This window comes from Oryza sativa, chromosome 5 (genome assembly GCF_034140825.1).
Source record: "Oryza sativa Japonica Group chromosome 5, ASM3414082v1".
NCBI classification, from domain to species: Eukaryota; Viridiplantae; Streptophyta; class Magnoliopsida; order Poales; family Poaceae; genus Oryza; species Oryza sativa.
The window spans coordinates 3,359,016-3,371,450 of NC_089039.1; the positions used below are offsets into that span (position 1 = coordinate 3,359,016).

Below are 12,435 nucleotides of genomic sequence, written 5' to 3' on the forward strand. Positions count from 1 at the left end.
CAAAATTTCCCTCATCATGCATCTAGCTACCTTCATTTCGAATGGTGGTTTTTGAATAAAACAACTCTGGGTCATGTAGATCTTTGGCACTTTTCTCTTCTTTGGTCAAAAGAAACTTGGAAAGGCTACTTGATTTATCTTGCTATATTTCAATTTCAAAGTTGTAAATGTCATAAGTTTTCCTGTGATGATAAACTTTAATAGTTTGCATCTCTCTTTGCTGTTAAGATGTATGCAATCCTGTTCTAATTGGAGGAAAGATGGCCAAAAGAAACCAAAGTTGTTACAGCTTCTAGTGAAAAAGCCATAAAAAAAGCTGTTCAAGGGAGCGCACTAGTGTCTTGTGCAGTACAAGTGTCGAGGTTAGATATAATAGGACAAATTAACTTAGGACGCGTTCGGTTCGCTCGCCCAGCTAGCCTAGCAGCACTAAACCATCTATTTGCCAACTTGCTAGCCTTGTTGTAGCTCCTCTGTTTGGATGGTTTTGCTTCTTGTGGCAAGGATTAATGGCTAGCTGCTACAGATGAGTTCCTCTTGTTGCTGAGTTCTTCCATAAATCAATTTTTCCTTTTAGATCCAGACTGATTGTTCGTTGTATTTATGGGTTGGTGGAGAGGGCAATTTACAACAAAATTTGAGCGAGCGAGAGTTCACAACAAGATCTGGAAGAAGAGGCCGACAAGATTGGGTGAGTCATTGAAAAACATCGCTAATTTTACGGCGCCAATTTCATAGAAGTCTGCATCGCCCTTGTTCCAATATTTTCACGCGAACGGAGTTTGCCGTCGAAGGAGAGCTAAATCGGTTCTCACTGGCTAGCAAGAATTTTCTTGCCCTGCAAAGCTAGCTCGTCCCCAAAACCAAAAGCCAGATTATTTTACCAGTTCCAAACGTGTAGCTTTACTAAGCGAGGTTAGGATGAGCCTTGCCCAGGATCCAAACGTGCCCTTAGGCCCCGTTTGGCCTCAAGACAACATTTCTTTGGTAATGAACCTTTCTCGCTTTCAACATTTTGATGGTTTGAACGACAAGTAATTATCACTTTAAATGTTTGAACTGAAATTTAACCGTAGAGAAATAAAGATTAATTTGTAATGAACCGGAAAGTAACATTTTGCATGTCGAGAATGATATGTGGGCCTAGAGCAATATGCCAATGATAAATACAACAACATTTCCATCTTTGTGAGCTTGTGATGGTGTCATGGTTATATTTTCGTGTTGCCATGCTTTCAACACACTTTGGTTTGTTCACTAACAAGGACTCCCTCATTTCCATTTTAAGCATAACCATGAGTTTCTGTCTATTTGGGCTAGTAACCAACCTCCTCTTTTTCTTACCTTCTCTTGAAGTTCTCCTAACATTAGGTAGAAAATGTTTTGTTTTGAATGAAATAAAGAAACGCTTTTACTATATTATTTTTAAGAGAGAATCCGCTGTGTGTCACTGAATTTATTCATATTCTATAATATGCCATTAAGTTTGTCAAGATCTACAATATACCAATAACATACCATCGCCGACTAGTTAGATTCGATTAGTACTGTATAATTATCCTAATGACATTAATAACTCTGGGACAAAAATTTCTAAAATTTGGCCAAAAATTTCGAAATATTAGCATAGAAGAGAGATTGTCCATCTCAAACTTCGCAAAAATGTGCACTTTTAAGTAAGTAAAAAAAAAGAAGATAAATAAAAAAAAGAAAGAAGATACTCGAGTATCCTCCTCCCCCTTGGCGTAAACGAAAATCTCCCGTCTCGTCGTCTCCTCCGCTCCTTGCGCCAGCCAAGACGAGCCGCGGCTGCCGATCGCCATCGCAGGGGAGGGGGAGGGGGATCCTGGTGAGCATCCACGTCCTCTTTCTGATTCATCTCTCTCTCCCACCGGGAATTTGCTTGCGTTAACCCTAGCTTCTCTTCTAGTCTAGATCTGGAAGAAGCTCTCCTCCTCCTCTTTTTTACAGCCTTAAACCTCTCTTAAATACAACCAGTAACAGTTTTTTTTTCTTTTTGTTCCCCAAAAAATTTGGGGGTTCAACTGAACCCCCCATGTCCCAAGTTCGGAGTGCTTTGATTTGCGCCTAAAATGCTCTGCACAAACTCAAGGCGACTTTCATAAATCGGTGGAGTCTTTTTTGTTCATTATCCGAGGTTATATTCTTATTGTGTGTAGCATTGGATGTTAATGATGGGAGAAATCTATCTAGTATATTAAGTTATAGGAAATCTTGATAGTTCTTCCTGGTGTGCACTTGAGAGTAGGCAAATGCACTAGCGGGAACAAACCAGTGTTGTTCAGTGGCTGTACCCTAATTAGGTCACCAGTTGAATCACATGCTTGTTGTATTATCCAAGTGTATGGATTTGTGGAGCTTCTGTATGATGATAACGTCTTGTATTATGTAGGTGCATTCGCAATACGAAACTATGGAGCTGCTATCTTATATTGTAGTAATGTTGTATGAATTCAGGGAGCTTCTGTCTTATGTAGGCTCATTTCACAACAGGAAACATGCAACTGTTAGCTCAAATGGTTTGTTCTCACTCTTGTAGTTGCTGGGTTTCAAAGCCAGCTGTGGGCTCTTTCTAGCATTTAGGACTAACTGTGGGCTGAGTTGCCTTGGCAACTTGAAAACTGTATGGGCCAACTAGGATCTCTGCGGTGGACCGGCTCAACTTAGGCACTGGATCTGGTATCTCTGGTCAGACCATGGGGCTGGTACAGATCTGATGATGCTAAAACAAATAGATGTATGCTGATGGTGCAAGCTGCGCAAATGTTTTGCGGTTTTCTCATTTCCCTTGACTATATTTTTCTTGGAGATATGTGAAAAGTTTATGTAGGAGGACATTATAGCTAGATTTGTGAAAAGTTTATGTAGGAGGACATTATAGCACAACTCTTTTGGTAGATCTGGTTCCTTCTCTACACTTGTTGTGTGTGATATGCATATCATAGATGTTACATTCCTGAAAAAGTGCAGCATTGAATTAAGAATACCATTAAATTGAAATTTTTTAAGTGTATACACCTAAAAGGTTGGATCATGGTTTTACATGATGGCGTATTGGCGTTACAAGGCCAAAGCCAAATATACCCAGTCTTTTCCATCAAGTGGAATCATTATCCATTTTTTTTCTTTGCCGTTTAATCTGATGCTCCTAGTTGTGTATATACTGAATTTGTTCATGCAGACATGAGGAATTTCTGTTGATGTGTCATGTCCTTGAAAATATGTTTGAAATTTTATATTCCTTTTATCAACATTGCAAGTGTGCAATTCATCCTTGTTAGCAGAAGGGGATGCAATTCCTAGCTCTGTGCCGCAATCTCTTAAACATTTGTTGATGTTACTTTTATTGAAAGACTGTTGCATGGGCATAGGCTGACATCTTGAATATTGGGTCTTTTTGACAGGCAATCAACCATGGTTTTCCTTAAGGTGGAGATGTCTTTGAATGTGTTGATCTCACCTAGCCAGCTGAGCCCCCAGGGTCTCTTGCTCCGCAAGGCTGTCATTGTCCGCCTTCTGGAGGATATAGCAAACCGGAAGGCCTCCAAGGATCATGGTTACTACATTGCTGTGAGTGAGCTGAAGGCGATATCAGAAGGGAAAGTGCGTGAGCTGACCGGAGACGTTCTTTTCCCGGTGACGTTCACCTGCATCACGCAGAAGCCTATGAAGGGCGAGGTCTTAGTTGGCTCCGTGGACAAGATCCTCAAGCATGGCATTTTCCTCAAATCTGGACCGATAGAAAGCATCTTTCTGTCGGAGAAGACGATGAGCGACTTCAAGTACATTGGTGGGGAGAACGCGGTGTTCATGAATGAACACTCGAAGCTGGAGAAGGACACCGTCGTGCGCTTCAAGGTCATGGGGTTCCGCTGGATGGAAGCCGATCGCCAGTTCCAGCTCCTTGCTACCCTGGCTGGTGACTATCTTGGACCACTATGAACTGCTTCTAATGGTGGCTCTGCTGCACATTTTGCTACCTTGATGAATGGATTTGAAATGTGTTAGCCTTAACCTGCTGTCTGTAGTTTGGTGTCGTGATGACTGATCATACCTGTATCGTATCTGTGATGCTGGTTGTTGATGTAAATGGCATTAGGCCATATGTTTAGCATTTCAGCATGATGAGAATTGTCATGGCTGATGAACCTCTATTTCCTATGGCTGCTCACCGTTCTACCATGCATATATTTGCTGCCTTCCTTTCTGAGATATTGCCTTTCCAGTGTAGAATTTGCATTATTTCTCTATGCAATTACTTCCCTGTCACAATCAGCTCATTGTGACAAGTAGCATAATACTCCCAAGATCATGAGGTTCAACAGAAAATTAGTCCTGCCAATTCCAAGATTTCCATCACAAACAATCGAAAACAAAAATGTCTGTTCGTGATTGGAATACAGGTTGGAACACGTATTGCAGCCCATGCTATCATCTCATCTCAAAGATAGATCAAGATTCAAAAACGTGCAAAGGAGCCTCTGAAAATTGAGGCCCTTGCTGAAGAATGATATTGCATGAAGCACATGCCCTGATAAGACATTCAGTGTGAAAAAAAAAACAGAAAAAAGAACATGCTCAAGTTGCTTGCGTCACATTGCATATCAGAATTGCTAGACAGGCAACACAGACTGCTATGGGAAACAGCAGGATCCATGCTGAATGATCTTGCATGAACCGTGCTCTGATAAGACATTCAGTGTGAAAAAACAGGAAAAAAAATTGCTCAAGTTCAGCACAGATTGCTAAGAAAAACAGCAGGATCCATTTCATAGTCAGGCTCAGAGAGTGCAAGCACAAAGTACAACTGAGCGTCTTCAGTTGACTTCGTTTATTATTACAATTACACTGCATGGTGGTTCAATATGTTTCAGATAGATGGACAAAGATTTAAGCAGACTATATAACACATGGATATTTATGACAATAGGATCAACCATCGGCTGTCTTGACAACTGTGACTGGGCAAGTGGCGTTGTTCACGACGTAGTCGCTGACGCTACCTAACAGCACCCTGAAGGAACCAGGAAGAGGAATGCAAAGGTTAGAACTGGCAATGATGTGAACAATGTGCATCAATAACAATGGGGGGAAAAGCTTTGGTTACAACCTCTTGAGTTTGCCAAGACCCCTGCTTCCAATAACCAAGCAGCTCATGGGGATTTCGTTGATGGCTTGGCATAGCTTCTCACGGGGATCTCCCCAAAGGACTTTGAAAACCACCACAACCTGTATAAAAGAACCAAAAACCTTATAATATTGCAAGGGAGTGCCAATTAATTGAACCATATGGTATTGAGAGAGTGATCACCTCCTTCTGCCTGGCCACAGTATTAAGCATGTCCAATGTTTCGGCATCAGGCTTTGCTCCATATTTCTTTGCAATTGTAGGTTCAGAGAAATCCGAGAGGGGAATCAATGCTGTATATTAAAAAAACCCAACGAAATCAAGATGTTAAGCAGTCCTTGTTTGCAGACTAGAATAATCAGCACTGAGTGAATAATAATTAATTGCAGAATAACCTTAATAACATATCAACAAAACAGAATCCTTCACTTGCAAGTAGTCTGAATTGGAAATGCATCATGCAAACACACACCTTAATAAGAGATCAGCATAACATAATCCCTCACATGCAACTAGCGTGCGCTGGCGACGCAAAGCACAAATACATGGCCAATACTTACCATTTATGTACATGACAAAATATTTCACTGATGAGTGTTTCAATACTCACAGTATTATTAAGTGCAGTGTAGGTAAATACTCTAGCTGCAAACTCCAAAAGTTTTTTTTTGACCAGGAGCAAACTCCAAAAGTTTGGACAGCTTGTGACATCTATCTTTATAATGCGAAACATGGACATTGTGCGCAACTGCATATGAAAGATGAACTATCTACCATTTTTCCTAAACTGTTCACCGAATCTTAAACTGGAGATATAGCAGGATGTGGGTAAAGATTCTGAAGATACACAGTCACCCATTAATGGTAAGTACACTAGGCCGTGATTCTGCCACTAGCCAACTAGCCAAGTAACCTGTTCTTGCAAAAATGTTTGATGAGACAAAGATGATGCACTATGGTTTGCCTGAAGGATATCAAGGTGAATGATCCCAGGAGCTGGCAGTACACAATTAGCAACAAATTATCGGCCAATCCACTAGTCAATCATCGTTTCTGGGTTGCACAAAATGGTGTCTGGTAAATCAACGGTCGATTCCATTATGGTAATGGGCAAACTAACCCAACCTCACACAAAGAAATCACCCAAACTTAAGTAACCAATCAAGAAACATCATCTACTACGCGCCAAATAAGCAAAAATCCAAGAAGCAGTCCACAGTGACTGAGAAGAGTAAATCACTGAATCACTCAGCAAAAGAAGCTGAAAAGCATCACTGATTAATCCTCTCGATCTGGTCATCGAACAGAGCCTACGCGTGGAATCCATCATCATGCAGATCATATCCGACTTCGATTCGGATGGGATGGATGGATCAACCAACAAGAACAGTAACGCGACTACGCGAGCGCCATGGGAGGTAGAAGTGGAAGAGAAGGGAGAGGAGGAGCGTACGGGAGCCGGTGGCCTCCCAGAGGAGGGTCTCGCCCTGCTCGTAGTCGGGGTCCTTGAGGACGTGGAGGAGGATGAGGTGGTCGCCGGCGCGGAGCAGGTTGTCCGCCGCCCACCGCAGCGCCGCGCGGCTCCCCTCCGAGAAGTCCACCGCCGCCCCCACCCACCGCTCCGCCGCCGCCGCCTCGCCCGCCATGCTCGCTGCTCACCTCGCTCTCGCTGCTGCTTCGTTCTTGGCTTGGCTTGGCTTGCTCTTGCAGCTTCTTGGCTTGTGGAGGTCACTGTGCTGGAAGGGATGGGGAAGCAAGGTAGAAATACTCGCCTGCTTGTTCTCCCTTTATTCTCTTTTCACTATTTTATTCTCAAACAAGAAATTCATAAGCATATTTGTTTGATCCAGAGTTTTAGACATGCCTATCTTGATGCCAGGGATGGTTTTTTAATCTATTTTTCTTATTAAACTTTTATTTTTCTTCAATAAGAGGATATTTGTTGATGCAAATATGTGTTAAAAAAGTTATAGTGTTTGCTCTTTGGCTTATCAATCGTAGTCAAAGTTTAAATTTTAAATTTATATTTTATTTTTATGATTTTTGATTTTATAAAAACACATATGTAAATATATTACACATAAATTACTTTTAATTGCTAAAAAGGTTACGGCTTATAATCAAAGCTGTTATGCTTTCTTAATAAATACTCTCTTCGCCCCCATAAAATTATAAGTCGTTTGATATTTTGCTTATGAAAGTTCTTTGGGAAAAAAAGCAACATCTGTAACACCAAATTAGTTTCATTAAATTTAATATTAAATATACCTTGGCAATATGTTTACTTTGTATTGAAAATAGCGGTATATTTTCTACAAACTTGATTAAACTTATAGAAATTTAATTAAAAAAGAGTCAAACAATATATAATTAACATATAATTGAAGAGTAACTGTTAGGATATTTATTGGTGCAGTCTACTACTTTCTCTAGGGAAAAGAAGGAAAATGAAAATGAGAGATCTTCACATTATTTGTTGAGCCACAGGGCCTTTACTTTCATGTGAGGAAAAAGGAGAGAAATTGTCTAGAGTTGTGCTCTTTCTGCATGACAGCTGGCCAGCATCTGTATGATGATGATCCACGTTGACAAGCAGTCAGCCATGCATGTGTTTCTCCATTTATTTTTTTTGTTTGGTTCCTCTTATCTTGTTAGCTTGTTGTCAATCAGTATTCAAGTGTTAATTTGTCTGTTCCTGTTCTTCAAAATAGTCATGAACCTGTATTTCTTCTATCTAAGATTTTTTTTTTCAAAAAGAAAAGGCGCAGCTAGTTTTGCAGAATGATGAGTTGACCGTGCACTTCCTTTCTGAAGAGGAAAAATGGTGATAAAACAAGCAACAAAGTTTTAATTATGGTCCATATTTTCAACCAAACGCATAATAAGAGACCTTTTCAATTATTTATAATCCATCAATAATATAGTAATGCCACCCAAATTGTAGAACTTTAAATTTAATTGCTCCAAGATAAAATGTCAAAATTTAGCAACTTGCACATGTTCTTTCTCAATCAACAATAAGACAACCAATTGGGTCCCTTGAAAAAAAAGCAAAACATGTGTGCAAGTTGTTCAATTTGTATTTACAAAACAAGAAAGTAAAAACACCATACATAATAATATATGCGTGCACCATCAGTCCAAAACGTCATGTGCCTATTGCGAGAGCGACCGCTCATGGTATAAGATTCCTTATCCAAAGATCATCCACATCCAATTGACCTGATATTAAGAAAAAAAATGCAATATATCTTTTCTAGAAGTATTTTGGCATCTAGAATCTGGAGTTCTGGACCATTTAAAATGCAACAAAGTTGAATTATTTTATTCTATAGTACATGTCCACGTCAAAACCTTCGTTGTCCACTGAACTATATAGAATATTCAAGGTGTACATGCAAACAACAAATGGATTTTTACACCTTTCTTATGGAGTTTTACATGGACTTTATGGAAAGCATGTTGTGACATCCAATCTCAGATGGAATATCTCCTACTTACCAAGCTTAAGAGTAAGTTAGTGATTGATCTGCTGACTGTTGGATTACTGATTTTTGCCACTTAGCCAGAAATGGTTGGTCCCAACTCCCAAACTGTTCATTGGGCAATCAGTTGGCAGAATACCTTCTCACCTTGGCTTACCTTCACAATGCAACTTCCATACTAACTAACTGGATCAAAGTTATCCTATATCTGGATGAGAACTTGGAGATGCCATTTACTAGTTTCAGAGACTTGGCAAGGTTGGGTAACCTTTCACAGGCCCGACTAGTGATAGAGCTTCTTGTAATGCTTCCAGGAGATAATCTGGGTGGTCCTCAATGCGTGCATGGCCAAATTGTGCCGGTATTTTGCGTAGAACTCTTCCAACAATCTGCAACTCATAAGAAAAAACAAAATGAGCAAAACATGACATACAAGACTATTCTAGCAATGATTTCACTTAGAATCCTATCGGATGAGAAATGCAACTCATAAATAAGAAAAATAGAGATCAACATTCATTTAACTAGTTGCTAGGTGTTGGTGCGTCCACTGACAGTATCTATGCTTTAGCCTTTCTATTCTAGCAGGTATTTGCTGAATACTTTAGTATCATTCCAATAAAAAACACTGTAAATGTAATATCAAGAGCAAACCTTGCGAGCATAGCCGCCATAAGCTATCCCTCCAATAAAGGCTTGCTGACAATCAGTCACTCCAGAGGTTGCTGCCCCTAAGTTTCAGTAAGATAAATAAAGTTGGATAGTTCATGGATTAAATAAACATATTACCAGAATATAAAACATTAGTTTGATTGCTCAGTTTCAAAAGGCATAGGTTTAATTGCACACAGTTTAATAGTTCAAGGGCTTAAAATGTGATTTTGCCTAAAGTATTCTTTGACCTCATAAGTTGAACAAGAAAAGGAACAAAGTAAACAAAATCCGGTGACATGTTAAAAAAAAGTAAACAAAATACCAGGAAAAGTTGTAGATTGGAAAAGACCAGCTTTCTTTAGGGATTCTATGGTGTATGAGTTGGTGCCACCAGCCAACTGATAGAAGCCTTCAAAACCATATTATTAGAAAATACTTAGAAATGTGGATGATAACAAAGCCATAACGAGTTTTTTTTTTTCTAAAGATTGACTTTGTTTACCAGGAGGCCTATTTGACATTGAAGACAAATGAACAGCAAAGGATACTGTTTCCCTCGTTGCACCTCGGCCTATGTCGCCACTCATCGGCCGGCCATCTAACTGCTTGTATAAATAAGGTAACTTGAATAACCTCAGATTTTGAGCATATGGATATGGATATGGATATGGATAAGGTTCAGATTATGACATGAAGTGGACCAGCAAAGCATTTACAGAAAAACAGAATGTAGAATCAACTAGCCAACACCAAGAAAATAATTGTCCTAATAGAATTTCAAATTGCTAAAAGTATAGTTATGAACAGTATGATCATGTACAGACAAATTAGAATCTGCAGTTGATACATTTGTTCTCTTCATAGCAAACCTGCCAAAGATTATAGCCTTGAAGATGGGACTGCATTGTTGTGTATATTGCATTCATTAAATTAACTGTTGAATCGCCAACATCAGGCAGGCTGACCTGAAAGGTATGAGTTTTTTTTTTATTCATTATGATGGTAAATGCAATAGGAAACATATCCATCATGAAACAAAGTGCAAACTTACTGCAATCAGCTTCACATTATTGATTGACTCACCCAAGTTGCTCCAGAGGGTATTGAACATATCAGTTCCCCTACAGTAGCAAAAAAAGTTCAGATTAAGTGGTCTGAGTAATGGAGAAAAGGTAAATGTTACTTGGTATAAAAATCATCAAAGAAAAACTTACGTACTTTCCAGTGGTATGTATCTCTATTGCATCAACATCATTCCTTTTCAACAGTTCAGCAGTCATAGCAGGATCTCGAACATACGACATAGCTCCTGAAATGTTTTCAAGCAAGGCTTGTAGCTTCTATAAGATACACAAAGGCGTGGAAGTATCAGATTATGCTTAAAAACATAGGGATGCTACATATACATGTAAAGAACACTGTGGGAACAAAGGTCATGTAAACTATTGTCATGATGCCATAAAGGAAAAACGAAGGAATGCATTACTCAGTGCTCACTTATTCTGTCATAAGGGCAAACCGACAAGCATCGTCCACAGCCGTAGCACCGCTCCGTAATTACACCACCCTACACAAGACATCAGAGGTCAGGTCATAAAATGAAATGAAGAGAATAAACAAAAGCAGAATAAAGTAAACAAACCAATTGATACCTCAAGTTTTCCACATGAAGGATCAGACTGAGAGTGCTCTTCCTCAATCATAACCCTCTCTAACAATATTGCATCAGCAGGACAGACTTTCTCACATGGCTTTGAGCAATCTGGTGGGCAATCCTCAGGATCAAATTCTAGAGAAAAGAGAAAGGAAGTGGAAACCTTTAGAAGCAAAGAACAAAGGTATTCAGAAATCCATAAACATGCAACAGGTCTTGCTAGTGAAAGCAGGAAACCAAGTTCATTTAACATGATACAGCAGAACTTTCTTTTAATTTCAAATTTTCCATACTCAAATGAGGATAATAAAAACGAGACTGTTATTTCAAAGTGGCATTAACAAATATCCAAAAATAAACTCAAAATATAGAGTACAACTTTTGTAAAGAGCACATCATTTACCAGCTTTACGGAAATGAAGATCTCTGCAATCGTCATTAACACTAACCATCACCCATGGCCTTTGAACTGCTGGCACAATTGAGGCTGCTACATCAATACCTTCATTCACTGCACCCACCACAGATGCGTCTGCTGCACAATCAATGCAATCCACTGCATACACAAAATCAGTCCATGATTATCAAGAGTAGATTAACCTAGCACAATGGAATCACTGAATATACAGCTATTTTACCAAGTTTTTGCCAGGTCTGCCGAAGGAGAGGCGGACCAAATTTCATTAAGATCAAGGGTATGCACAAATTTACAAACTTCGAATTCCGACAAGAAGCTGTCGAAACAAAAGGAGGTCGCTAGGAAAACCACCTCCTGAAAACAGCTATTTTACCAAGTTGACATGATATTTTTCAAACACCACCCATTATGTTATGATGCCAGTCTGAATTCTGAAATGCTACATATATGCTCCACAAAAATGTTTATAATTAGAGCAACAAGCATACCTCCGGCAAGCGTGTATACAAGGGAGAGATTCCTGACATCGGCAGCATCCTACACAAGAACAAGAAAATCACATCCCAAGCATTTCACAATTTCCATTCACACTATCACCATTGCTAGTTTCATTACTCAATATAAATTCAAAATCGATGTCCCCGAGACGAGGGATTTGCACCAACTTCATCAGAAATCGTTCCTTGACAGGTCAATTGAGCTGGGTTTCCCTTTGCAAAATTAACAAAATGACAAGAGCAAAAAAAAAAAAATCTCTCTCTCTCTCTCTCTCATTTCTCATCATATCTACTCCGTTCGCAGCGCTGCTCCTCCATCCCCACTTCTACAACTCGCAACTCAGTCGCTTGCAGGGAAGGAAGCGGAAGTGTGCTACTACCTCGAAGCTGGCGCCGCAGATGAGCTTGACCCAGTCCCCGCGCCGGAGGGCCGCGACCTGCGGCGGGTGGTGGTCGCCGGCGAGGCGGCCCCTGCGAGCGGAGGCCGCGGCTCGGACGGCGGCGTGGGAGGCGAGCAGAGACCTCGCCGTCGGCGGCGCCATGGCTTCTCCGGTGGCTGCAGCTTCACTGAGCCAATC

General features: G+C 40.1%; 3 protein-coding genes across 6 annotated transcripts; 1 reads left to right on the forward strand and 2 right to left on the reverse strand.

Annotated features, from left to right (window-relative positions):
* The first annotated feature begins 554 nt into the window (after positions 1-554).
* LOC4337866 (DNA-directed RNA polymerase V subunit 7) lies at positions 555-4,233 on the forward strand. Of its 3 annotated transcripts, none has more exons than XM_066310389.1 (2): positions 555-691; positions 3,426-4,233. In XM_066310389.1, the coding sequence occupies exon 2, from the start codon at positions 3,436-3,438 to the stop codon at positions 3,961-3,963; it is 528 nt and encodes a 175-aa protein (XP_066166486.1). In that variant the 5' UTR covers positions 555-691; positions 3,426-3,435; the 3' UTR covers positions 3,964-4,233. The 3 variants fall into 3 exon arrangements, with proteins under 3 accessions (XP_066166486.1, XP_015639920.1, XP_066166487.1); XM_015784434.3 differs by lacking the exon at positions 555-691 and adding an exon at positions 1,743-1,849; XM_066310390.1 differs by lacking the exon at positions 555-691 and adding an exon at positions 2,413-2,540.
* Positions 4,234-4,767: 534 nt separating this feature from the next.
* Positions 4,768-6,887, reverse strand: LOC4337867 (universal stress protein PHOS34). The gene is made up of 4 exons (XM_015784435.2): positions 6,603-6,887; positions 5,333-5,442; positions 5,132-5,250; positions 4,768-5,035 (listed from the first exon to the last, which is right to left on the reverse strand). The coding sequence occupies exons 1-4, from the start codon at positions 6,793-6,795 to the stop codon at positions 4,954-4,956; spliced, it is 504 nt and encodes a 167-aa protein (XP_015639921.1). The 5' UTR covers positions 6,796-6,887; the 3' UTR covers positions 4,768-4,953.
* A 1,566-nt stretch (positions 6,888-8,453) lies between these two features.
* On the reverse strand, positions 8,454-12,435 carry LOC4337868 (uncharacterized). 2 transcript variants are annotated; one of them, XM_066310388.1, is made up of 13 exons: positions 12,238-12,435; positions 11,849-11,897; positions 11,581-11,714; positions 11,346-11,498; positions 10,941-11,077; positions 10,786-10,855; positions 10,507-10,597; positions 10,340-10,409; positions 10,158-10,253; positions 9,791-9,890; positions 9,611-9,697; positions 9,289-9,365; positions 8,454-9,023 (listed from the first exon to the last, which is right to left on the reverse strand). In XM_066310388.1, exons 3-13 carry the CDS (start codon positions 11,624-11,626, stop codon positions 8,877-8,879), a joined length of 1,074 nt encoding a protein of 357 aa, XP_066166485.1. In that variant the 5' UTR covers positions 11,627-11,714; positions 11,849-11,897; positions 12,238-12,435; the 3' UTR covers positions 8,454-8,876. The 2 variants fall into 2 exon arrangements, with proteins under 2 accessions (XP_066166485.1, XP_015639918.1); XM_015784432.2 differs by lacking the exon at positions 11,581-11,714.

Coding starts and splice junctions, on each gene's coding strand:
- LOC4337867 (XM_015784435.2), bottom strand. CDS start 6,795: ATGGCGGGCGAGGCGGCGGCGGCGGAGCGGTGGGTGGGGGCGGCGGTG. Junction 5,443..6,602: donor CTGGGAGGCCACCGGCTCCC/GTACGCTCCTCC, acceptor TTTAATATACAG/CATTGATTCCCCTCTCGGAT. Junction 5,036..5,131: donor GGTCTTGGCAAACTCAAGAG/GTTGTAACCAAA, acceptor TGGTTCCTTCAG/GGTGCTGTTAGGTAGCGTCA.
- LOC4337866 (XM_066310389.1), top strand. CDS start 3,436: ATGGTTTTCCTTAAGGTGGAGATGTCTTTGAATGTGTTGATCTCACCT.
- LOC4337868 (XM_015784432.2), bottom strand. CDS start 12,399: ATGGCGCCGCCGACGGCGAGGTCTCTGCTCGCCTCCCACGCCGCCGTC. Junction 10,410..10,506: donor GAGATACATACCACTGGAAA/GTACGTAAGTTT, acceptor TTGCTACTGTAG/GGGAACTGATATGTTCAATA. Junction 9,891..10,157: donor AAGGCTATAATCTTTGGCAG/GTTTGCTATGAA, acceptor TTATACAAGCAG/TTAGATGGCCGGCCGATGAG.